Source organism: Mesoplodon densirostris, chromosome 4 (genome assembly GCF_025265405.1).
Source record: "Mesoplodon densirostris isolate mMesDen1 chromosome 4, mMesDen1 primary haplotype, whole genome shotgun sequence".
NCBI lineage: Eukaryota > Metazoa > Chordata > Mammalia > Artiodactyla > Ziphiidae > Mesoplodon > Mesoplodon densirostris.
Window position 1 is genome coordinate 88769540 of NC_082664.1, and position 24471 is coordinate 88794010.

The 24471-nt window shown below is 41.2% G+C and overlaps 1 protein-coding gene across 1 annotated transcript; it reads left to right on the top strand.

Moving 5' to 3' along the window:
* Positions 1-76: 76 nt before the first annotated feature.
* PDIA3 (protein disulfide isomerase family A member 3) lies at positions 77-23009 on the top strand. The gene is made up of 13 exons (XM_060096740.1): positions 77-369; positions 6732-6810; positions 8553-8670; positions 13282-13389; positions 14816-14945; positions 18268-18384; positions 18697-18822; positions 19413-19595; positions 20424-20532; positions 21081-21209; positions 21770-21849; positions 22205-22262; positions 22691-23009. The coding sequence occupies exons 1-13, from the start codon at positions 203-205 to the stop codon at positions 22802-22804; spliced, it is 1518 nt and encodes a 505-aa protein (XP_059952723.1). The 5' UTR covers positions 77-202; the 3' UTR covers positions 22805-23009.
* Positions 23010-24471: the final 1462 nt, after the last annotated feature.

The following is a 24471-nucleotide window of genomic DNA, read 5'->3' on the forward strand; positions in this document are numbered from 1 at the left end:
CCCGCCCGACGCAGGCGCCGCACAGCCAATCGGCGGCTGCCACACTGCGGCCCGAGCCGGCCTGGGGGGTGGGACCTCCGGCTGCGGGGCCGACTGGGCCAGACGCGCGAGCGTAGGCTGAGGGCTCGTGGTTCACTGCCCGGCCTCCGCAGTCCCCGCCGAGCCCTGACCCTCCTGGCCGCCGCCGCCTCACCTAGTCGCCATGCGCCTCCGCCGCCTAGCGCTGTTCCCGGGCCTGGCGCTGCTCCTCGCAGCGGCCCGCCTCGCCGCTGCCTCTGACGTGCTGGAACTAACGGACGACAACTTCGAGAGTCGCATCTCCGACACGGGCTCTGCAGGCCTCATGCTTGTCGAGTTCTTCGCCCCCTGGTGAGGCCATTTAGCCGGGGCGGGAGAGGGAGGGCCGGGTGGGCAGGGGGCGAAGGCGCGGGGACGGTAGGGCCTACGCAATGCCGGCGCCCTCCATCGTTCCCCCGAGCCCGGCTGCGGCCGGCAGGTTTTCCACCCACCGGGGAGCCGAGCTGCCTCGCGGAGAGCGGAGACGTCGGTGCTGATGGCCTGGGAGCGAGATCCGAGAAGGAGAACGCGAAGGCCCCTCTCGGGCAGGGCCACATCCTTACCTCGGTGCTCCTGCGGCACTTCCTATCTGCAGAGGGTTTCACCCCCTGCACCCCATCCTCCCTCGATTGGTATCTTTAGAGTTTCTGGGTGAGTCCGTTTTTACTGTTTTCCATTCTATAGACGAGGCATCTCAAGGCCTTATATTGGAAGCCAACGTTTCACCAAGTGCAGAGGCCCTGGGCCCCCAGGATACTTCCTTTCTTCTTGCCCCACGCAGCCGTTGGTTTCTAGCCAAGGTCAGAGTGGCTGCAGAATGGTCATAAGTGCTCTTTTAAGGAAGGCAGTTATTTGTCCATCGCCAGGTGCACACTTTCTCCATTAAACTGAGCATTTCTCAGCACCAGCAGAATTCCGTTAAAAAGAGTAGGTGAACAGAGTAATTCCGTCAGGATCTGTCTAAATGGTCAGTTTTAATTAGGATTTCTGAAAAATGCCAAAGAAGACCCCAGTGAGAAAGTAATCAGTGTTGGAGAAATACTCCACTTGAAAGTGCTTTAACTGAACTAGGATGTAAATTACTTAGGATAGAACTAACTGGAAATAAAAAGCTGACGGTGGGGTGGGACTGGGGAGAGAGCAAATAGGATTTCTGACCCAGTAAACCTGAGCGTTGGTTTTTTTTTTTTTAACTCCCACATCTTTACCATAGCAAACAATGATTATCTTAACGCTGGGGACAGCTCAGTATAACCACGCTAATTACAATACTTAATTTTTCTCCTGCCACAGTGACCCTTAATTAAAAACTATTTGTATTCAAAAGTCTCAGTAAAAGAAAGTTAGTGGATAACTTTCACTTGCTTCTAACTCTGGTCTTCACTCTGCAGGGGCTCAGCTGACTCGAGGGTTACACTAGAAGTGCTATAATGAAGACCACCTGAGCCAGAAGGGTGTGCTTAGAGGCAGCACATTTTGTTTTCAGCTTCTGACAGGTTTTGCATCCAGGGCATTACTGCGACTAACTAGCAGTACTGATTACACATCATAGGTGGTCTTTACACGTCACTAGAAATCACGTTCTCTTAGAAACAACTCTTCCCAATCATGTAACCATGCTGTTAGCTTTGAGGGGGTGTTACTGTAATTAGAATGGCTGTATGGAGTTGTATCAAAACTGGGAGGTGCCTCTGTGACTACAGGGGTCCACATGAAGTGAATTGCTGGAGAATTGTGGGCTATTAGACTATTAGTTTAAAGCAGATTTTTCCCCCCCTGATTGAAAGTGATCTATGCTACTTTAAATTGTTGCATGTGCTTCCCTAAAAACTACATATCCCATCATGCACTAAACTATCCCTAAAGTTGGGTGGATCACTGCTGTGGTGTCTCCTTGTAATTGGTCTGGAAGGTAAAGTCATCCTCCACAATGCCTACAAGAAGGATCAGTTTTCTGAATGAGTAATTTGGAATCAAGGAAGTCTCCTGTTGATGATGTCCTTATTTCGTCACATTCAACTCTTATTTATTGATATCTCAGCTGGAAATGCTCTCTAACTGCTTTGTACTCCTGTTATAAGTTAGATAGGAACAGTTAAAGAATCCTTATTAAGAGTAAAATGGACCCATTTTGAACAAGTTGTTTTTCTCATTTGTTTTAGGGTATTTTTTCCACTTTCATTTTACAAGTGAAAGTGAAAGATTTCTTTACAGCTGACTCTTTAGACTAATATTTCCATTATGGAATCAATCATCTATATAGTTTGTAAGAATGGGAGTGTCAGAATTTCTCTGGAAGTAAATAGAACTATTTAAATGTTTGTGATAATTTCTGAATATTTATTAGTCTTAAGTCTTCAGCATCTACCTGTGTTGTAGATTTGTGCCCTACCCTCTAGGACAATAGTATTAATTGATGATATTTGATACACAGTGTTTCTAGAGTATAGAAAAGGACTACGTAGATAGTATAAAATGGAATATTTAATATTTCTTATACATACTGATTCCCTTACTTGGAATTCCCTCCCCTCCCCACCCCCAGTTGATCTTTTCAACAATATTTAGCTCAAAAGTGATTTCTTCCTTCCCTGGACAACTAACTGGTTGTTCCCTCCTCTCTATTGGGACCTAATAATACTATCACCCCTGCCAGACTGATGCTCCTACAGGGAAAGGACTATATCAGTTTTTCTTCTATCAGAGGCTAAAGTAGCATGAGGCACATGACAGGCATGAAGTAATGATTTTTGGGTGAGTATGTGTTGGGAGTCATTAACTGCTGGGTGCCATCCCTGAAGGTGAATGGGATTATTTGTGTTTTAGTATTATCTAGTAGTAGGTGAAAGAAGTAGTGGTAAAACTTGATGATCACCTTCAAAACCCACCTAAATTCCATTCCTGGTGAATTTAAAGAGGGCAATCTCCTCCAGCCTTATTGGAACTTGTTAGACAGGTCCTCCCTTTGGACATTTGATGATGTTGTGGATATTAACAATGCTTAAGGCGATGGTTTTCTTTTTTTTTTTTTTTTTTTTTTGCGGTATGTGGGCCTCTCACTGTTGTGGCCTTTCCCGTTGTGGAGCACAGGCTCCGGACACGCAGGCTCAGCGGCCAGGGCTCACGGGCCCAGCCGCTCCGCGGCATGTGGGATCTTCCCGGACCGGGGCACGAACCTGTGTCCCCTGCATCGGCAGGCGGACTCTCAACCACTGCGCCACCAGGGAAGCCCAAGGCAATGGTTTTCAGTCCCAACCTTGCCACTTATACACACTCCCCCTACACCTCTGGTTATCTCCTGGATTCCTAGAGGAATCATTCAATAAGTCCCAGGGTGGGGCCTAGGCACACAGTTTTTTTTGGTTTGTTTTGTTTTTTAATTTATTTAATTTTATTTATTTTTGGCTGCGTTGGGTCTTCGTTGCTGGACGCGGGCTTTCTCTAGTTGCTGCAAGTGGGGGCTCCTCTTCGTTGCGATGCACGGGCTTCTTATTGCGGTGGCCTATCTTGTTGTGGAGCACGGGCTCTAGGCACGTGGGCTTCAGTAGTTGTGGCATGCAGGCTCAGTAGTTGTGGCTTGTGGGCTCTAGAGCACAGACTTAGTAGTTGTGGTGCATGGGCTTAGTTGCTCCGTGGCATGTAGGATCCTCCTGGACCAGGGGAACCCGTGTCCCCTGCATTGGCAGGTGGATTCTCAACCACTGTGCCACCAGGGAAGTCCCTTTTTTTTTTCTTTTTTTTTTTTAATGCTTAATGGATATTTTTTATATGCATCTGTTTTGAGACCCACTGGTCTGGCCTAATTATTTTGTACTATTTTTTTTTTCTCTTCAGATGTTTAAAGGTAGTTGAGGTGAAACTTCTTAAATCTGTTGTCTGTCTTCTTAACAATTACTACATACCTATTCAACAGAAATCTCTTAATACATATAACACATTTATTATCTCTTAACCAAAAAAAAAAAGCCCTTCATAGTTCTGTTTTTTTTAACCAATATTTTGTAATTCTCAGTGTACAGTTCTTACGCCTCTCGATAAATCTTTTCCTAATTACTTTTCTTTTTTTTTTCTTTTTTTGGCTGCGCTGGCTCTTCGTTGCGGCACATGGGCTCCAGAGCGCACGGGCTCAGTAGTTGCGGCACGCGGGCTTAGTTGCCTTGCGACATGTGGGATTAGTTCCCCAACCAGGGATTGAACCCACGTCCCCTGCATTGGAAGGCGGACTCTTAACCACTGGACCACCAGGGAAGTCCCCATAGTTCTCTTGAATGCATCATTCTCACTAGTAATTTTAACTTTGCTCTACTATTCCCCTTCTCTAAAACACCCTACCCCATCCTGTCTGAAGCCTTAAATCTTTAAGGCCCAGATCCAATTCTTACTCTAACACACATTCATTTTTAACCTTTGCACCCTTATGTTCCCAAAACCTTAGGTTTATCAGATAAATTGGTTATTTTATTAAATCAATTGGAATTTGTGTAGTTTTGTTACAACCCATGTACATGAATTTTTAATTTACTATGGAATACAGAGGATATAATGAATATATTTTATGTCTCACGAAGAGAGAAATGCTACCAATGAAACTATGACACGATTGCAAGACACATCCCAACTTCAGATATGGTAAAAGGTGCATCTGTGAAACACATTATAAGGAATACCATTTATTCACCACCCAGTCTAAAAAATAAAGCCAGTACAGTTGAAGTCCCTTGTGTACCCCTTCCCCATCTTACACACTGGCCATCCTGAGTTTGGTTTTTATCATTTGGTTCTTTTATACTTTTAGTAAATATGTATGTGACCCTAAGCAACATCTAATATTATAGTCTTTTTTTTTTTGCGGTACGCGGGCCTCTCACCGTTGTGGCCTCTCCCGTTGCGGAGCACAGGCTCTGGATGCACAGGCTCAGCGGCCATGGCTCACGGGCCCAGCCGCTCCGCGGCATGTGGGATCTTTCCGGACCGGGGCACGAACCCGTGTCCCCTGCATCGGCAGGCAGACTCTCAACCACTGCGCCACCAGGGAAGCCCTCTAATGATTATTTTTGAATAGGACTTCTAAAGACCTTGAAGAATATAAATTCTTAGAATTCTTTGTTTTAAACAAGTTTTGGGGGCAGAATGTTTCCAAGTTATTTATCCATCCATTACTTAATAAAATAAATTTTGAGACTTTGGCTATGAAATGTCAGCTCAAATTTCTTCTGTTTCCTTCCTTCTGTTTTCTAATCCTATATTTGCTGTTTGTGGGGAGGTCACAGAACTACTCACGTTCTCCCAGTGATCCCTCTGCAAGTCGTTGGCTTTTGAATAGATGATACATAGCTGGTGCTAGTTGCGTACTGATAAGCCCCTACCCACACTGCATGTACAGTGTGCCTGTGGGACTGTTGGGGCTTTCTGGGCAGAGGAACAGGTGTTCATGATGGCCCTCTGGGAAAATATTCTAATTGACATAATGCTTTATCTTCATCAGTAGTTACAGTCAGGTGAACTGTGTAGCTGTAAAAATCAAGCTTGCTGTCTTAAATATATCATTCTCACGCTATGTTGAAACTCAGCTGAGAAGGAAAAAAGCCTCCATCAAGCTGCTAAAGTATATCAAATGAGCACCTTCTGGGCCTTATTCGACTAACCCCCCCTCAAACTGGGTTTCTGGTCAAAGAGTCATATTCAAGGAATGGAGAAAAAGTACTTGATTGTGACTCTTAAAGAGTTAATATCATACTTGGGACCTTATAAAGTTTCAACCACTATATTTTTAAGAACCACAGTGCTGGTTTTCTAAGGAAAAATACCTACCTTCCTTTAGGAAATGCTACCAGGAATGGGATTATTGCTGTCTTGCCCTTTATTTTGTCCTCATTAATTGGTCAAAAGGGCTTGAGCCCTTTCCCTCTTTAATGTGGCTTATACTTCTGACCACAGTTTTCAGGGCTCAATTGTACTTTTTTTTTTTTTTTGCGGTACGTGGGCCTATCACTGTTGTGGCCTCTCCCGTTGCGGAGCACAGGCTCCAGACGCGCAGGCTCAGCGGCCATGGCTTGCGGGCCCAGCCGCTCGGCGGCATGTGGGATCTTCCCGGACCGGGGCACGAACCCGCATCCCCTGCATCAGCAGGCGGACCCTCAACCACTGCACCACCAGGGAAGCCCTCAATTGTACTTTTTTAATCTTTTTTTTTTAATCGAAGTATAGTTAATATACAATGCTGTGTTAGTTTCAGGTGTACAGCAAAGTGATTCAGTTATACATATATATATCTATTCTTTTTCAGATTCTTTTCCAGTATAGGTTATTACAGGATAGTGAATATAGTTCCCTGTGCTAGGTCCTTGTTTATTTTATATATAGTAATGTGTATATGTTAATCCCAGACTCCTAATTTACCCCTGCCATTGCCACCCCATTGCACTTTTGAGAACATAGATGCTGCTCTGGACTGAACCAGTCCTATAGAGTCGACCTCAGGCTAGAGAAGGTAGCTTTACCTCTGAGAGCTCTGGTTTACCTTCTCAGTACTGGATGTTGTTCAAGTGATGTTTTTGCTTTTGGAAGCAGCTACTAGTCAAAAGTAGTATTATAATTAGAGATTTTTCCCAGAGAAACAAAATTAACAAACTTATAGGATATATTTGCCTTTTTTCTTCAATATATCTGTATAGGTGCGGACATTGCAAAAAACTTGCCCCAGAATATGAAGCTGCAGCTACCAGATTAAAAGGAATAGTCCCATTAGCAAAGGTGAGTATAGGTGGATTCTTCATTAAAGGAAATGAGGTATTTTAAATAGTAGTTGGTAAAAATTAACATTGATTTTCTTTATTATTACGGTGCTAAGAAGAAGAGGGAACACTAGTTTCTGGGCAAATACACAACTGACTTGTATTAATTACGGTTTCAAAAGATTACAAGTAGTGAAACTAAGGGAAATGCTGGCATAAGAAAGAAGTAAAATATATGGTAAATAAAAATTAAGGGGAGGCTTCCCTGGTGGCGCAGTGGTTGAGAGTCCGCCTGCTGATGCAGGGGACGCGGGTTCGTGCCCTGGTCCCAGAAGATCCCACATGCTGTGGAGCGGCTGGACCCGTGAGCCATGGCCACTGAGCCTGCGTGTCTGGAGCCTGTGCTTGCAGTGGGAGAGGCCACAACAGTGAGAGGCCCACGTACAGCAAAAAAAAAAAAAAAAAAAAAAATTAAGGGGCAAACATGGAAAGTAAAATTACAATAGTCAAGTTTAGAGGAAAATTATCAGTGGGTAAATGAGTTTCCTAAATTACTATATGCTATTCACAATGATGGGAATAGGAAGATGACAAGAGGATGTGGATAAGTATTAACTAACTGGTCAGCTGTAAACTTAATATTTGCTTTTACAGTCAAACTAATGCTTCCAGAATTTTATGTAGTAAACCCCTAGTTGCCCCGGGCTACAAGTTCACATCTTGGCCAGCCTCAGATAAATAGTTCATACATATATAGGACTTTTTTTTTTTTTTTTGCCGTATGTGGGCCTCTCACTGTTGTGGCCTCTCCCATTGTGAAGCACAGGCTCTGGACGCGCAGGTTCAGCGGCCATGGCTCACGGGCCCAGCCACTCCACGGCATGTGGGATCTTCCGGGACCAGGGCACGAACCCGTGTCCCCTGCATCAGCAGGCAGACTCTCAACAACTGCGCCACCAGGGTAGCCCAGGACTGTTTTTGAAAACTATTTTTAATCCTGATGTTCTGTGGCAGCTTGCCATAGAAAAAAAGAGTTCAGTCATGATTTTGTTCGTGCTTCATGTAGCTATAGTCTTTGTTACTATACATGCATTACTTTTCTGAATTTTAGTTTTTGTTAAGGCATTGGGATCATACCTCAGAATCTTACGAAGATTAATGAGATAATACATGCAAAGTGCTGATGGCATTACCTAGTTTGGAATAAGTCACTAAATAGATGGAAGTTGTTTTTCTTCTTCTTGATAGGTCTCACTAGATCTGTCATGTTATAGTTTAGCCCAGATTCACACTAGCTCAGGGAGCATGTTTAAGTATCAGTACATTTGCTAATAACCATAGGTGACTTGCCAAATCAAATTATACCCCAGCTCACCTAAGGGGTATATATCGATACATCCCACTGATGATAATCATTATCAAAGTAAGCCACTATTACTAATTTAAGTGATTTATCCTTTGCATATTCTGAGAGGCGGGAAAAAGGTGGAGAACACTGCTTTAGACAATAGAGACTCTAAGGGCAGAATTTAAATAGTCATTTGTGCATTTTGTATAAGGCCCAGGGATCTAAATTTTAGAGTTCCTTAGGTGGTTCTGAGGTAGCTAGCCAAGCACCAGTCTGCCTTTAAAATCTAATATTCTGTAGGATGTGTCAAAAATTGCTTGATATTTTGATTTGACCACTCTTATTATTTTGGGAATATAGGAAGAGCCTGCAGCAGGCTTTTGGATAAGTGGTTCATGTATTTTAATCTTTAGGTTGATTGTACTGCCAACACAAATACCTGTAATAAGTATGGAGTGAGTGGATATCCAACCCTGAAGATATTTAGAGATGGTGAAGAAGCAGGTGCTTATGATGGGCCTAGGACTGCCGGTAAGGATCCTGGATTACATTCTGGAAACTGGATCTGTTTAAGTACCCTGTTCTTTGCAGTGGGAACATGACATTTTCTATACAAGATACTTTAAGTCTTAAAAATTCCTCACCTAAGAGGTCAGTTTGGAAGCTAACAAAAGACTTCTCTAACTGAACAGATTATGTAAGTAATATAGAAAATACTTGAACTTGATTTATAAGGTTTACTAGGCATTTTTTTATTTGACAAATACTTATTCAGTACTTACTCTGTGTCAGATATTCTAGATATACTGGGTGCCCAGAATTTATTGATAAATAAAGCAGACAAGGTTCCTATTCTTGTGATGCTTACATTCTGGGAGATGAAGAGAAGAAGGCAACACACAAGTTTAAAAATATATATAGATAACCACCTCACATCCATTAGGATGACTACTATAAAGAAAAAAAAGAAAAGAAAAGAACAAGTGTTGGCAAGGATGTGGAGAAATTGGAACCCTTCTGCACTGTTGTTGTGGACTTACATAAAATGGTGCATGCAGCTGCTATGGGAAACAGAATGGTGTATCCTAAAAAAACAAAAATAGAATTACTGTATGATCCACTATTCCACTTCTGGGTATATACCTAAAAGAATTAAAAGCAGAGTCTGGAAGAGATATTTGTATACCCATGTTTATGGCTGCATTATGGACAATAGCAAAAAGGTGGAAGCAGCCCAAGTGTTCCATCAGTGGATGAATGAATATACAAAATGTAGTATATTAATAATAATTAATTATATGTAAATTGTATATAATACAGTGAGTGGGATATTATTCAGCCTTAAAGAGGAGGTTCTGATGTGCTACAACTTGGGTGAACCTTGAAGACATGCTAAGTGAGATAAGCCAGTACAAAAAGACAAATACTGTGTCATTCCACTTATATGAGATTCCTAGTCAGTTTCACAGAGATAGAAGTAGAATGTGGTTCCCAAGGGCTATGGGGAGTTGCTTAATGAATAGAGTTTCAGTTTTGCAAAGTGAAAACAGTACTGGAGATTGGTTGTACAGCAATGTGAATGTACTTAATGCCACAGAATTGTATACTTTAAAATGGTTAAGATGGTAAATTTTATGTTATGTATATTTTACCACAATTAAAAATTTTTTAATGCCAATAATATATGTGGATAAGATAAATTCTGTTAGTGATAAGAGCATTAAAGGAGAAAAATAAAACTGATGTGATAGTGATTGGGGTTGGGAGTACCACATTATGAGTGATCAGGGAAGTAACCTTTGAGCTGAGACCTGAATGATAGGAAGGAGCTCACCATGAGAAGATGTGGACCGGAGCTTTCCAGGAAGAGGGAAAACAGGTACAAAAAGACCCTAAGGCATAACTGAGCTTGATGTGTTCAAGGGACAGAAAGACCTTGTGGCTGGAATATAATTAGCAAGGATGACAGGTGAAGTTTGGGAGGTAAGTGGGCTGGCCCTGTACGTAGGGCCCATAATTAATGAGAAAGTATGTTTTGGACAGTTTTATCTTGAGTCTGTCAAATAATTAGGCATATTTTACCTTTTTATGATGAAAAGGTGAGAGGAAAGGGGTTCGTTCAGTTTGGGCATTTTAGGTGATGTGGAATTTTTTCAGCATGTATGATTGGTACTCGTATACAGAGCTGTACATAAGATGGCCCCTGTCTAACTCTTAAGATTATTAAGACTTAAGCCTATTTCACTTTAGGACCTTTGCCCTAGCTGTGTCCACAGCCTGAAATGATCTTCCCCCGTGTTTGCATGGCTTGCTCCTTTTTTTCATTCAGATCCTGGCTTAAATTTCACCTCCCAGGGAATTCCCTGGCGGTCCAGTGGTTAGGACTCGGCGCTTCACTGCAGTGGCCCGGGTTCGATCCCTGGTCATGCAACTAAGATCACACAAGCTGCTCAGCACGGCACCGCTCCCTCCCCACACACAAAATTCTTCCAGATGCTTTCCCAGGCCACCAAACCTAAGGTAGCCACCTAGTCATACTCTTACCATCCTCTTAATTCTCTGCATAGCACTGGTTATTATCTGATATTTTAAATTGTTTACTTATTTGAAGATTTATTGTATTATTTATTTGGGGATTTATTTGGAGATTTACTTATATTGTAAGCTCCAAGAGATCAGAGACCTTGTTTGGTTCATTTATTACTCTATCCCCAGTACCTAGATTCTCCACATGTAGTAGATAATAACTCTTCAATGCATGAATAAGTATTTTGGCCCAACTGAGGTCATTTAGCCAACACTCAGAATTTGATATGTCTAAGAACAAAAGGTAAAATCTTCATTTTTTTTTTTCCTGATCTTAAAAGCATTAATGAACACATGTTACGATTCAGATTTTATTAGCTCAGGGTAGAGTTAGCAGTTAGAATTATTGATATGTTTTTCTCTGGACTTAGGTCTAAACTATATTGTATGTGAACCCAACCAGACTGCTACTAGGCAGATAATCTCACTTGGGCTGCACATAGATTTCTTAAACTCAAGTATTTCTCAGCATCTGACTAGGTGATCAGACGTTTGGCTACTTAAGATGGATTATTTTATTCATGTATTCTAAGAACTATGCTGTTTGCCTTCCTGCTTCAACTGGTTACTCAGCACTCCCATTATACCTTCCAGAAAGTTTTAAATACTCAGGGAGAAAAGTAACACTTTTCATCATAGCCCTGAGGTAAAGTTCTTTATAATAATTTATATTGTGATATAGTAATTACAATCCCCTTGCAGGCCAAAACATTCATATCCGATTTCAATTTACCTATTGATACAACCCCTCCTCTGTGAGGAGTTGAGGAAAACATTTAAGAGGAAAAAAAATCATGAATGGAGAGAGAAGGAAAGAAAAACCTCTAAAAGAAGCAAAATAGACTCAATCATGTTGAAAGAGTTAAACAGTACTCTGTCTCAGTGGGTCAGCAAATCCTTAGAGTTCTCAGAAGAGAAAGGGGTGGGAGGGGTGGAGTATTACAGAGGAGTAGCACGGAGCCCAGAAGAAAATAGAATAATGGTCTGTCAACTAGACTTAAAGGGTAAAAGATTTTTTGTGTTTTTATGTGTGATTATTATTTTCAAACAGTTTTACTTACCTAGCGCATTTCACCTAAATAGGAAAGTGTGATTTGGGTGGATCTGGTTCATGGCATAGTTTGACCTGTATATAGTTAAACCCTGAAACAAGATAGCCAAGGCACTGCATTTTCTACTTTTAAAATGCAAGGCTACATGTGACTGTGCCACTTAAGAATAAAGGATTTGTTTGTTTAATTCATTTGCAAAATGGATATTTCTTGAACTTGTTATGCGTTAGGTATTATTCTTAGAGTTAGGTATATATCAGCAAAACAGACAAAAATAAATAAGGATAGAGTATTAGACGGGTGAAATGTGCTGTAAGAAAGATAAAGCAGGCGATAAGGGAGTGTTGGGGGTTGAATAGGTTTTAGTTTACAGGAAATGGTTAGGGAAGGCTTCCTTGAGAAGATGACTTTTTAAAAAAAATTTGTATTTATTATTTTTGGCTGTATTTGGTCTTTGTTGCTGCACGTGGGCTTTCTCTAGTTGCAGTGAGTGGGGGCTACTCTTCGTTGTGGTGTGCAGGCTTCTCATTGTGGTGGCTTCTCTTGTTGCGGAGCACGGGCTCTAGGCGCACGGGCTTCAGTAATTGGCAGGTGGTTTGGTAGTTGTGGCTTGCGGGCTCCAGAGCACAGGGTCAGTAGTTGTGGCTCACGGGCGTAGTTGCTCTGTGGCATGTGGGATCTTCCCGGACCAGGGTTCAAACCTGTGTCCCCTGCATTGGCAGACTGATTCTTAACCACTGAGTCACCAGGGAGGTCCCGAGAAGATGACATTTTGAGTTAAGACCTAAAGGAGGAGGTGAGGAAGGAAGCCAGGTGATATCTGGGGCAAGATTGTTCTAGGCAGAGAACAGCATGCACAAAGGTATTATCTGTATTGTTATAAACACTTTAATACATCACTGGCAGGGATATGAATAAGTACAGTCTCTTTGGGGGGGCAGTTAAACAGTTATAAATGCATGTACTCTTTGACCCAGTGAATCCACTTTTAGGAAATTGCCCTACAGATACACTCAGTCATGTGTAAAATGACGCTAGTACAAGGTTGTTTATTGCAGAATCATTTACAGCAGCAAGAAATTGGAAACAAATGTTCATCAGTTGTGGCTGGTTAAATAAATTATGGTACATCCATACAATGAAACACCATGTGGCTATAAAGAAGATTGAGGTAGCTTATTATGTATATTGACATAAATTATCTCTAAGCTGTGTTAAATGACAAAAAAAACAAAATACAGAACAGCATATGTGTGTGCTGCCATTTGAGGAGAAAAGAAAAGAATAAATATGTAGTTGCTTGTTTGTGAATAATATGTCTGGAAAGATGTACAAAAAACTGAAATGTTATCCTATAGGGAAGAAACTGGGTCACAAGGAAAAGGATAGGAAGAAAACCTCATTGTATATGCTTTTGAACTTTTTAAACTTTAAATCATGTGAATGATTACCTTTTCAAAAATTATAAATTTGTGTTGCTATAATCTTTCATCTTGTCTTTAAGACGGAATTGTCAGCCACCTGAAGAAGCAGGCTGGACCAGCTTCAGTTCGTCTCAGGACTGAGGAAGAATTTGAGAAGTTCATTAGTGATAAAGATGCTTCTGTGGTGGGTGAGTAGCAAATTTGATAATGCCACAAAATCATCAACATGGTTTCAAAAGCCCTCTATGTCTGAGTAAACGATAAAGTTAAAACTGTTTAGGAAACCTTGGGGCAGCTGAAAAGACAACTCGCAAAATTAGGTCAGCATTACTATAATGTAGAAAAAATTGTTTTATTTGAGTGGCCTGGTATTCTTTCAGGTGTAAAGATTTAATGTCAATTAAAGAAAATAGGAATAGCTTCAGTTTTTCCTATCACTTCTTAGACTCCTGAGATTTAACTCAAATAATAGAGTACTTAAAACTGAAAATGGGGTTTTAAGGTGGGAGGATATAAGTATATGATAAACCTCTGTGTCTGCTATTTTCACAGTTGTAGGGGAATTTTCAATTTAGGATCAAATTGCTAGGATTTGTGTATGTTTTTACAGCAATCTTTGCTTTCTTGGGTGTTGCAATATCTCATTATTATTAAAATAACTTGAGCCAATTAAACACATTCTACATCTTGGTGTTTTTTGTTTTGTTTTGTTTTATTTTTTTATTTTTATTTTTTTTTGCGGTATGCGGGCCTCTCACTGTTGTGGCCTCCCCCGTTGCGGAGCACAGGCTCCGGACGCGCAGGCTCCGGACGCGCAGGCTCAGCGGCCACGGCTCACGGGCCCAGCCGCTCCGCGGCATATGGGATCCTCCCAGACCGGGGCACGAACCCGTATCCCCTGCATCGGCAGGCGGACTCTCAACCACTTGCGCCACCAGGGAGGCCCTGTTTTGTTTTAAATGTAATGTATAATACATTTGACTAAAAAATAAATTTAAACATACAAGCGTGTGTTCTCTTAATCTCCTAATTACTGTAATAAAACTGACTTTCTGGCAGTAGAGGATGGTTTATCATTTAAGTTTGGCTAAGTCACTCCTTATCTGGATATTGATTCTGTATATTTTACAAGGAGTTAACCATAAGTAGACATTTAATAAACACTGAGGTTTCGGGCACTTTACTAGATTTGAAGTTCTAAAGACAAATACGACATAGAAAAAAATATGGTGAATTAATTTACAGTTTATTTTGACATACTACCTTATTTAATCCTCTGACACCTGAAATAGTCCCTGAGACTCTAAGGAGTTAGGCAATTTGCTCAAATTTTTCAACTGTGAAAAACTAGAATTAAGACTTGAACCCTGACAAATTGTCTCCCTTGGCTTCCTCAAAAAAGTTTTTTTTTTAAAGGTAGAGAAAGAATTCTTATCCTAATTGTTTCATCAAATATCCTCAGTACTCATGGCAAAGCAGACCCAATCCTCCTATCTATCTTGCTTTGCTTATCCATAATAAGATAAAGACTTTGAAAAAATAGAAGAATTTTAAAGTTTTGAATATGTCTCAGCACTTACTGTTTCTTCCTTGTGTTTGACATTTTCTGTATAGGTTTTTTCAAGGATTTATTCAGTGATGCTCACTCTGAGTTTCTAAAAGCAGCCAGCAACTTGAGGGATAACTACCGATTTGCACACACCAGTGTTGAGTCTCTGGTGAACAAGTATGATGATGATGGAGAGTAAGTAACTGAGTTAAATGCCCTTGTAAATGTGCACCTTGACCAAGTGCTGTTGTGTGAACTGGTGGTTTTTAAGCCTAGTTTTTCCAAAAGCTTTATTGAGCACATACTAGGCAGTAAGCTAAGTTCTGGAAACTGTTGCTGCCTTTGAGGGGCATCTAGTAATGGGAGACAGTGAATGTATTTAAAAATACAAGTGTAAGTGAGCATTATATGTATTATGGTAGAAATTAGGCAGAGTGTACCAGAAGTACAGAGGAGGGAATGATTTTTGGGGGGGCGGGGGTGGGGAGTAGTATCAAAAAATGTCATAGAGGAGGTGACTTTTGAGGTATATCTTGAAAGATAAGTTTTTCCAGGCCGGTTATGGTGGGGGATAAAGATTATTCCAGATAGAGCAGCAGGAGAGAGGGCCCCAAGATGTGAAACAACCTAAGCGTATTGGGACCTGTAGTATTGCTGGAGTATTGTTCGTGGATGAGGTCATAGTGAAAGGTAAGCTTGAAGAGGTAGGCAGAGACCAAATTATAGAAAACCTTAAGTGCCATACAGAAAAATTTAGATTTTATCTTTTAGACATTTGAGAGCCATTGAAAGACTTTGAGCTAGACAGTAATGTGATTAATTTTGTGTTTTCAGAGGAAAAGACTGGCACCCATACAGTGGTGGTTTAAAAGGGAGGGATGGCAAGGCAGTCAAGAGAGTCTAGACTAAGAGTGATATCTGAGAATCTAAATTAAGGCAGTATTAGGGACAGTGAAGAAGAAGGAGTGTGTATAAAAAATATAGACAGTAGGATTTGGCCCCTAGCCAGGTGTGAAAAAGGGCAGATCTACAGTAAGTCTAGGTTTCTAAAGACTTGGATAACTGGGCCAATCATCATCAAGCTATGAAGAAGACGAAGAGAAACAAATTTGGGGGGAATGATGATGAGTTCTATTTTGGCACAGTGAATTTGAGTAGTTTTGAGACATCCCGGTGGTGAAGACCCATTGGACAATTGGATAAATGAGACCGAAATTCAGGGAAAGTTCTCAACTGAGATAAAAGATTTATAGGTCAACCACATGTAAGTGGTTATTGAAACCATGGGACTAGATGAGATCACTCAAGGTGAGCATATAGAGTAAAAAGAAAAGCGTGACAAGGGTTAGTGTTATTTATATTTAACAAAATATGCAGTGTTTACTATGTGCCATGTACTGTTAACTCTTTTAATCCTCTTAACAAATTGTTGAGGCAGCTGTCATTATCTCCATTTTACAGAGGAGAAAGCACACAAAGAAGTTAAGCTTCACATGCCGTAAACGGCAGAACCAGGATTGAACCTTTGCAGCTAGAAGGTCTAGCTGCAAAGTTGTTGGGCTTAACCATGAGGCTCTACTGCCTTTTACCAAGTCTGTAAATGATGTGGAGCCACTTGTGGCTCATTAAGCACATCACATTATCAGCCTGTTACCCTTAGATTTGTTCACTGTGTCTGCCTCTCACACTTGCCATTAAAAGCGGCCTGTCAGCGGGACTTCCCTGGTGGTCCAGTGGCTAAGACTCTGCCCTCCCAATGTAGGGGGCCTGGGTTTGATCCCTGGTTGAGGAACTAGATCCCACATGCCGCAACGAAGATCCCGCGTGCTGCAACTAAGACCCAGGGCAGCCAAGTAAATAAATAAATAAATCTTAAAAAAAAAAAATTGGCCTATCAGCCTCTGATCAGAAGTCTTATTTAGAAGACCTTATATGAAGGGTGTCTTAAGTTCTTCATGTGTACCCCAGTGCCATAACATCATTAAAAATCACGTTTAGAACTGATTTCTATTTTTGACAAGAACTGCTCTGAAATTAGTAACTATGCTTTTAAAAAAAATCTGAGACACATTCACCTTCTTGGTTGCCCAGCATGTTTATATTAGGTCCCTTTTTGCTATGTAGTTTCCCTGTGTACTATGAAAATGCCTGTGTTTTAACTGACATAAAGTTAATGGTTAACACTGGAAGAGTTGAGAGAGGGATATAAGGACTTAAAGGTGCTGACACCTAGCCCAAAACAAGTGATAAAATTGTATACAGGCGTGTATAGTGTGGGGAGGAGGAATGAGTGAAAGAGAAGCAAGAGGCAAGATATTGATAGTTAGAATAGTGATATTTTCTGGGAACGCTTGTACTAGATATAAACCTGTGACTCAGAACCAAATTGGGGTTCAGTTTTAGCTGAACAAAAGGTTAGAAAGTAAAGAAGGGCGCTTCCCTGGTGGCACAGCGGTTATGAATCCGGCTGCCACTGTAGGGCACATGGGTTCGAGCCCTGGTCCGGTAAGATCCCACATGCCGCGGAGCAACTAAGGCCATGCGCCACAACTACTGAGCCCACGCTCTAGGGCCCGTGAGCCACAACTACTGAGCCCACATGCCTAGAGCCCGAGCTCCGCAACAAGAGAAGCCACCACAATGAGAAGCCTGCGCATCTCAATGAAGGGTAGCCCCTGCTTGCCACAACTAGAGAAAGCCTGCACAGAGCAACAAAGACCCAGCGCAGCCAAAAATAAATAAATAAACTTATTAAAAGAAAAAAAAAGTAAAGAAGGAATTTCCTTCAAGTATTCTGGTGGAATGAGGAAAGCTTGGTTTAGGGAGAGGCAATGTAGTACCAGGAAGAGAAAACTTTGTAAACTGTGTTTATTCATATAGAGAAATCTAGAACAAAAAAATTTTTAATGGACTCAAGCTAAACATTATCTATAATCATATACTTACCTATAGAATTTTTACAGCTGGGAGGAATCTTAAATATATTTTCTCTAATGAATAATTTTCTTACTGTATGGGAGAGTTGAATTTTCAAGGAGACTGGCAGGGCAAGGTACCTTCGAATAAGAGCAAGTTCTGCTTTATTTTATTGTACATATTGGGTCTTTGGGGTAAGTTGGGTTCTATTTTTTATTGTTTTTAAAGGTTTAGAAATTAATTATCTACTCTAACCCCCTTTTGTACTGATGTAAAAGCTGAAGCCCAGAAGAATTAAATTGATACCTGGCCCAAGGTCTTTGAAGTTAGTGGTGGAGCAAGAATTAGAACCAAGGTATTCTGACTTTGCAACCCAGGTTTATTAAATCATCATACCCAATTATTGCACTTGAAATTAAGGTGGTTAACTCCTTAGCGTTAATGAGAAGGTCATGTTGCCAAGGCTGTGGTCCCAGAAAAGAGTCCTTATGTGCTTAAATGGTGATAGTAGAAGTGCCAGCAAGCGTAGATAGTCTGAGCTTTAAATAGAAGGTGGGAGACAGTTATTTTGCTGTCTACCTACTAAGACTTTTTTCTAAAGGGGTATCACCTTGTTTCGTCCGTCACATCTGATGAACAAGTTTGAGGACAGGACTGTGGCATATACAGAACAGAAAATGACCAGTGGAAAGATTAAAAAATTTATTCAGGAAAACATGTGAGTACCTCTTTATACTTTTTGGGATTTCTTGGCTTCATTTTAGTTTGTTTATCTCAGTTATTAAGCAGAGCCATGTTTTAGATTAAATAGCCTCATTCATGGGATTGTAATGATAATAGTTGAGTTTATATTAAAGTAGTAATGTTTGGGTCCTAGAACTCCTATTGTGGTCCTATAAGTTACATTACTCGGTACTTATCCTATATATTGAAAATTTCTTTCCTTTTTAAGTGCTGTCAGTTACTTTATGATAATTCCATAATATAGCTATAAACCAGCCAAATTTGATAATCGATTGTATCATTTCAGTTTTGGTATCTGCCCTCACATGACAGAAGACAATAAAGATTTGATACAGGGCAAGGACTTACTTATGGCCTACTATGATGTGGACTATGAAAAGAATGCTAAAGGTTCCAACTACTGGAGAAACAGGTAATAAGAATAATTTTTCCCCTTTGTAAGTAAGTTTAGCCAGTGCATAAACAATTCCTTCTAACTATCCTATTACCATGTGTGATGTAAGAACAGATAAGAAAATGGGATTTGAAGCTGTAAGGATAAATAAACTATTTCCAAAATCTGTTGGGCATATCTTCCATAGGTGTTCCTTTGTCGTGTGACACAGCTGATTCTTGACCTCCCAATAAAAGATGCAAATGTCATCTAAAACGTCCTTTAACACATTGTGCCTTGTTGCCCATTGAGACCCTCAGTGTATTTTATCCTTATAAATTTTCTTTTTAGGTTAGTTATTATGCCTGCAATATTTTATAGTTATATAGTATAACAAGTTTCAGTGGGAATGGACTATTTGCTTGGGTACCACCAGTTTGGCAGTGAAGTTCAGTAAGACACTGGAGTACACCATAATCCTATGTCAGTGCCCAAGAACACAAGTTCAGACTGTTTCCAGAGGGCTGTAGGGACTATGAAATTTTGCTTTCTAGTCTCTTGTTTCTTGGTTTAGAAGTGCTTTACCACCCTGGTATAGTCTTGGCATAAATATCTCTTGTATCCTATAGAGTGATGATGGTGGCAAAGAAATTCCTGGATGCTGGGAAGAAACTCAACTTTGCTGTAGCTAGCCGCAAAACCTTTAGCCATGAACTTTCTGATTTTGGCTTGGAAAGCACTACTGGAGAGATTCCTGTTGTTGCTATCAGAACTGCAAAAGGAGAGAAGTTTGTCATGCAGGAGGAGTTCTCGTGAGTTACAAGTTAGCGTGGGTTTGGGATTTGATTCTGCAAAGAAACTATTAAAGCCTTTTACACTACTGAGGATTTATAAAGAAGAACATTGGAATGTGAAGCTAGGTCTTGTAATCAAGACATATGACGGTCACTTTTCTCAATTAATTATACTTTAAGGATCATGATTCTTAATAAATTTTGAAAAGTAACAAAAGGATGGCAGCTTGGAATTCTTACATGATTGTTTCCACCCTGCCATTAAAAATAGTAGATAGAGAATATTAGACAGTCTCTTTGAGATTCATGTAACTTCAGACCAACCCAGTCCCCTCCCATCCCTACAGAATGTCTTTTCTTCTTGGAATACCACATTGGCCTAAAGTAAACTCAGGGTATTGGAAAGATCTTAAGACCCCAGACAGTTTTGACTATCACCTTGTGAGACTTCGGGAGATTAAGACAAGAGAAAATCTTCCTGTGAGTGAAATCAGTAAAAAAAAAAAAAAAAAAAAAAAAGATAGGCATTATTATCCAGAGCAACAAAATAGGACCTGGTTCTTTTGCAGAATTGAATTTCCAGAAGGACCAATGTTTTCTTCCTTCTCTGACCTTTCTAATCCACAAAGAACACACTAGAAATACAAGAAGGTGGTTGCTTTCTTGTTCAGTCTGTAGTTCTGCATATTGAGAAACAAGGGCTCTGTCTTTTTTTTTTTTTAAACTTCCAGTTACTTCCTAGCCTTGAAATTTAAACTATGTAGAAACTATTCTAAGAAATGGTTTTTAGTTTTCTCAGTGGAGGGAGCAAGTTAACAAAAGTGATCCTTGTTTTTCTAATACCAGGCGTGATGGCAAGGCTCTTGAGAGATTCCTGCAGGATTACTTTGATGGCAACCTGAAGAGATACCTGAAGTCTGAGCCTATCCCAGAGAGCAATGATGGGCCCGTAAAGGTGAGGCGCACACAACCTCCCCAAGCCTCTACACAGCTGTCTCTCCTCATTTCTTTATTCCCAAAATACTGGGAAGTGCTAAGTGAAGGCCGTGTTGGTTACTCAGTTTCTGTTTTTGTTTGTACTCACCTCCCTCATCATAAAATAAACATTGTCAGAGTTCATAATGCTTAATAGGGGCAGGAGTAGAATTTTCTGATGATATTTGTATTAGGGTTAGGTTACTCTTCAGGGCAGAGCAAGCTAACCCCTAATAGAATACTTTTAAGAAGAGTTTTAATATTGTTGTTCTGAGATTATTTTAAGGAAGGGTTGGGTAGCACTTGTTTCCTGTGACTTCCTGAACTTAGTCTGACAGGTGACAGACATGGGAATGAGTTGATTTCTGGGGAATGGTAATATCTTAATAAAGTCTATAAATATGAGTTGGGTTTCATATTTTTAGTGGCAACACAACAAATTTGAGAGGGATTGGGTCCAGAAACAAATATAGCTCATGAATGTATTCAACTTGCCTTACCAGCTAGAGAATCTTCTTTGTTTCCCAGGTAGTGGTAGCAGAGAATTTTGATGAAATAGTGAATGATGAAAATAAAGATGTGCTGATTGAATTTTATGCTCCTTGGTGTGGTCACTGTAAGAATCTGGAGCCTAAATATAAAGAACTGGGAGAGAAGGTAAGTCTGAACCATATTCTGAAGTTAAATTTGAGTTGGGAAGTTTACATACATAGTCAGCATTGGCTATTTAGTTACCCTTATTAGTTCAGAATCTAAGTACTGGTAGATTTTTTTTTCAACTCTCTACTGTTTACTCACTTTCTCCTGACTGCCCTCTGAGCCTGTGCAGTGCCTCAGATACCTGCTTTACCTTTCCACTCCTCAGACTCAATCTAGATTGGGGTTAAAAGTATCCTGGCTTCTGAATTTTGGTAATGGCTTATATGAATTCATTATGTTCCTTCATGTTAAATCACTTGGCTTAGTCCTTATAATATCTTATTTAGGCCAGGTAATTTTGAAGGTGTCTGTATATAGAGTCCTAATGTGTAGGAACCAAGAGAGAAAAGGCAAGTTTATGGAAAGTTTGATATTGTGTGCAAGTATCACTACTCTTCCTATCTCAGCAGCAAAACTTATCCAAGCTTTTAAAGAATGAGATTGTTTTAAGTCCTAAATTGACTGTCCCTCAGTCACTGAAAACTTGAAATTTAAAGATCTAACCTTTTTATTAACAGCTCAGAAAAGACCCAAATATTATCATAGCCAAGATGGATGCCACAGCCAATGATGTGCCTTCTCCATATGAAGTCAGAGGGTAAGTAGATTAAAAACTAGTAAAACTATATAGGTAACTGATAGGAAAAAATAAGCCTGTAAACCGTTTCTGTATTGTGCATAGTTTGGAGAGTCCTCATATTCCAGTTGAGCACAGAACCACCAATGCCTTCCTGGCTTAAAGTTCTGGAGCATTGGTCCACATGACTGCCACAGACCTTGTGAGCTTTCATGTTTCTGAATTTTGATAGGATGTAACGTAGCCACCAATGGAAAATAGTATCTGGTCAGATTAGAAATCATGAAGAGAAGTTACTCCTAGAAGCAGTTATTAGGAAAGTGTATGTCAGAGTTACTCTGGAATCTAAAATTTGTCAACTCTTTTCTTTTCCCAGTTTTCCTACCATCTACTTCTCTCCAGCCAACAAGAAGCTGAATCCAAAGAAATATGAAGTAAGTGCATTGTCTCATCTCCCCACAAATACATACACACACACAGACACATATTTAGTTCTTTGAGTTTATGTAACTGGAAACTCAACTCATGGTCCATATATGTGGTTGCTAATGTGCTTTTAAAAATTCAAGTCTTGGGCTTCCCTGGTGGTGCAGTGGCTGAGAGTCCGCCTGCCGATGCAGGGGACACGGGTTCGTGCCTCGGTCCGGGAGGATCCCACATGCTGCGGAGCGGCTGGGCCCGTGAGCCATGGCTGCTGAGCCTGCACGTCCGGAGCCTGTGCTCTGCAATGGGAGAGGCCACAACAGTGAGAGGCCCACGTACCGCAAAAAAAAAAAAAAAATTCAGGTCTTCCTATTGGGGAAAAAGAAAATCCACAGTTCTTTAACAGGTTAAATTTTCAGAGTTATCTTTCTGTTTTCAGGGTGGCCGTGAATTAAGTGATTTTATTAGCTATCTAAAGCGAGAGGCTACAAACCCCCCTGTAATTCAAGAAGAAAAACCCAAGAAGAAGAAGAAGGCACAGGAGGATCTCTAAAGCAGCAGCCAAACACAACACTTTGTAAAAGGACTCTTCCACGAGAGATGGGAAAACCATTGGGGAGGACTGGGACCCATATGGGATTATTACCTCTCAGGGCTGAGAGGACAGAATGGATATAATCTGAATCCTGTTAAATTTTCTCTAAACTGTTTCTTAGCTGCACTGTTTATGAGAATACCAGAACCAGTTTATGTTTGTGGTTTTGGGAAAAATTATTTGTGTTGGGGGGAATGTTGTGGGGGGGGAATTGAGGTGGGGGGTATTTTCTAATTTTTTTTGTACATTTGGAACAGTGACAATAAATGCGCCCCCTTTATACTGTCTTTTCTCCACGAGGTGGGGAAGCAGAGGTTCTCTAGACCAGCACTGTCCAGTAGAACTTTCTGCCATGATAGAAATGTTCTATAGTCTTCATTGCCCAATACCTGTAGCTATTGAGCATTAGAAATGTAGCTAGAAACCATATTTAAAATTTTCATTAAACAGTTACATATAGGGCTAGTGACTGCCATAATGGTCAATACAGCTGTACTGTTCTGGGTGTGGACCCAGTTATCACCTGTAATTCCTTTCCAGATTTCATCTCTTTCTATCCTCACGTGTTTATTGCACAGGACCCTAGCCTGATGATTAGAACAGGTGAGGGACCTTTCTTGTTGGGCTGTTTCTGGCCTGCCCATGCCCTAAGGATGGATTGCAGTTTATCCTTGCCATGCAGCTGAGCATGTTTATATCTCCCAAGGGCTATTCTCTGCCCAGAAATGCCCTGTGTGGGTGTGGCATCAGGTTGGGGTTCCATCCAAGTTGTTTCAAGAATTGCTGACAGGGCCTCCCTGGTGGCGCAAGTGGTTGAGAGTCCGCCTGCCGATGCAGGGGATACGGGTTCGTGCCCCGGTCTGGGAGGATCCCATATGCCGCGGAGCGGCTGGGCCCGTGAGCCATGGCCGCTGAGCCTGCGCGTCCGGAGCCTGCGCGTCCGGAGCCTGTGCTCCGCAACGGGGGAGGCCACAACAGTGAGAGGCCCGCATACCGCAAAAAAAAAAAAAAAGAATTGCTGACAATGGGCTTCCCTGGTGGCGCAGTGGTTGAGAGTCCGCCTGCCGATGCAGGGGACACGGGTTCGTGCCCCGTTCCGGGAGGATCCCACATGCCGCAGAGCAGCTGGGCCCGTGAGCCATGGCCACTGAGCCTGCGCGTCTGGAGCCCGTGCTCCGCAACCAGAGAGGCCACAACAGTGAGAGGCCCGCATACCGAAAAAAAAAAAAAAAAAGAATTGCTGACACTGCCGGGTACAGCTCTCTCCCCCACAGCCCAGGGTGTGGTCATCAACTTCCTTCTCCAGCGGAACTGGGAAAGGCAGTATCATTCCTCGTTGTGAGTGAAACATCCACTTTCTTATGCAACAGTGAGGAATGAAAAGGATACGACTGGTGTGATCTATGGTTCAGATGAATTGAACCATTTCCCTCTTCCTTTTTGTGGGTAAATCCAAATCCTATCCACAGTTCTAGTTTTCAGTTACTGGATAATTCCAGATAGGAGCCCCAGTTGCAGGTGATCCTCAACCTCCATGTTTGGAAAAGGAGAGCTTTATTCCTACTATATCCTCTAGTTACCAATTTCAACAGGGGTCCCCAGCCCCTGGGCCGGTCCGTGGCCTG

What these genes read in the sequence shown, in the direction of transcription:
- PDIA3 (XM_060096740.1), top strand. Translation starts at nt 203, where the DNA reads ATGCGCCTCCGCCGCCTAGCGCTGTTCCCGGGCCTGGCGCTGCTCCTC. An exon ending in AAATTTATTCAGGAAAACAT is followed by an intron (nt 18,385 to 18,696) that starts GTGAGTACCTCT and finishes GTATCATTTCAG; the next exon opens with TTTTGGTATCTGCCCTCACA. An exon ending in TGAATCCAAAGAAATATGAA is followed by an intron (nt 22,263 to 22,690) that starts GTAAGTGCATTG and finishes TTCTGTTTTCAG; the next exon opens with GGTGGCCGTGAATTAAGTGA.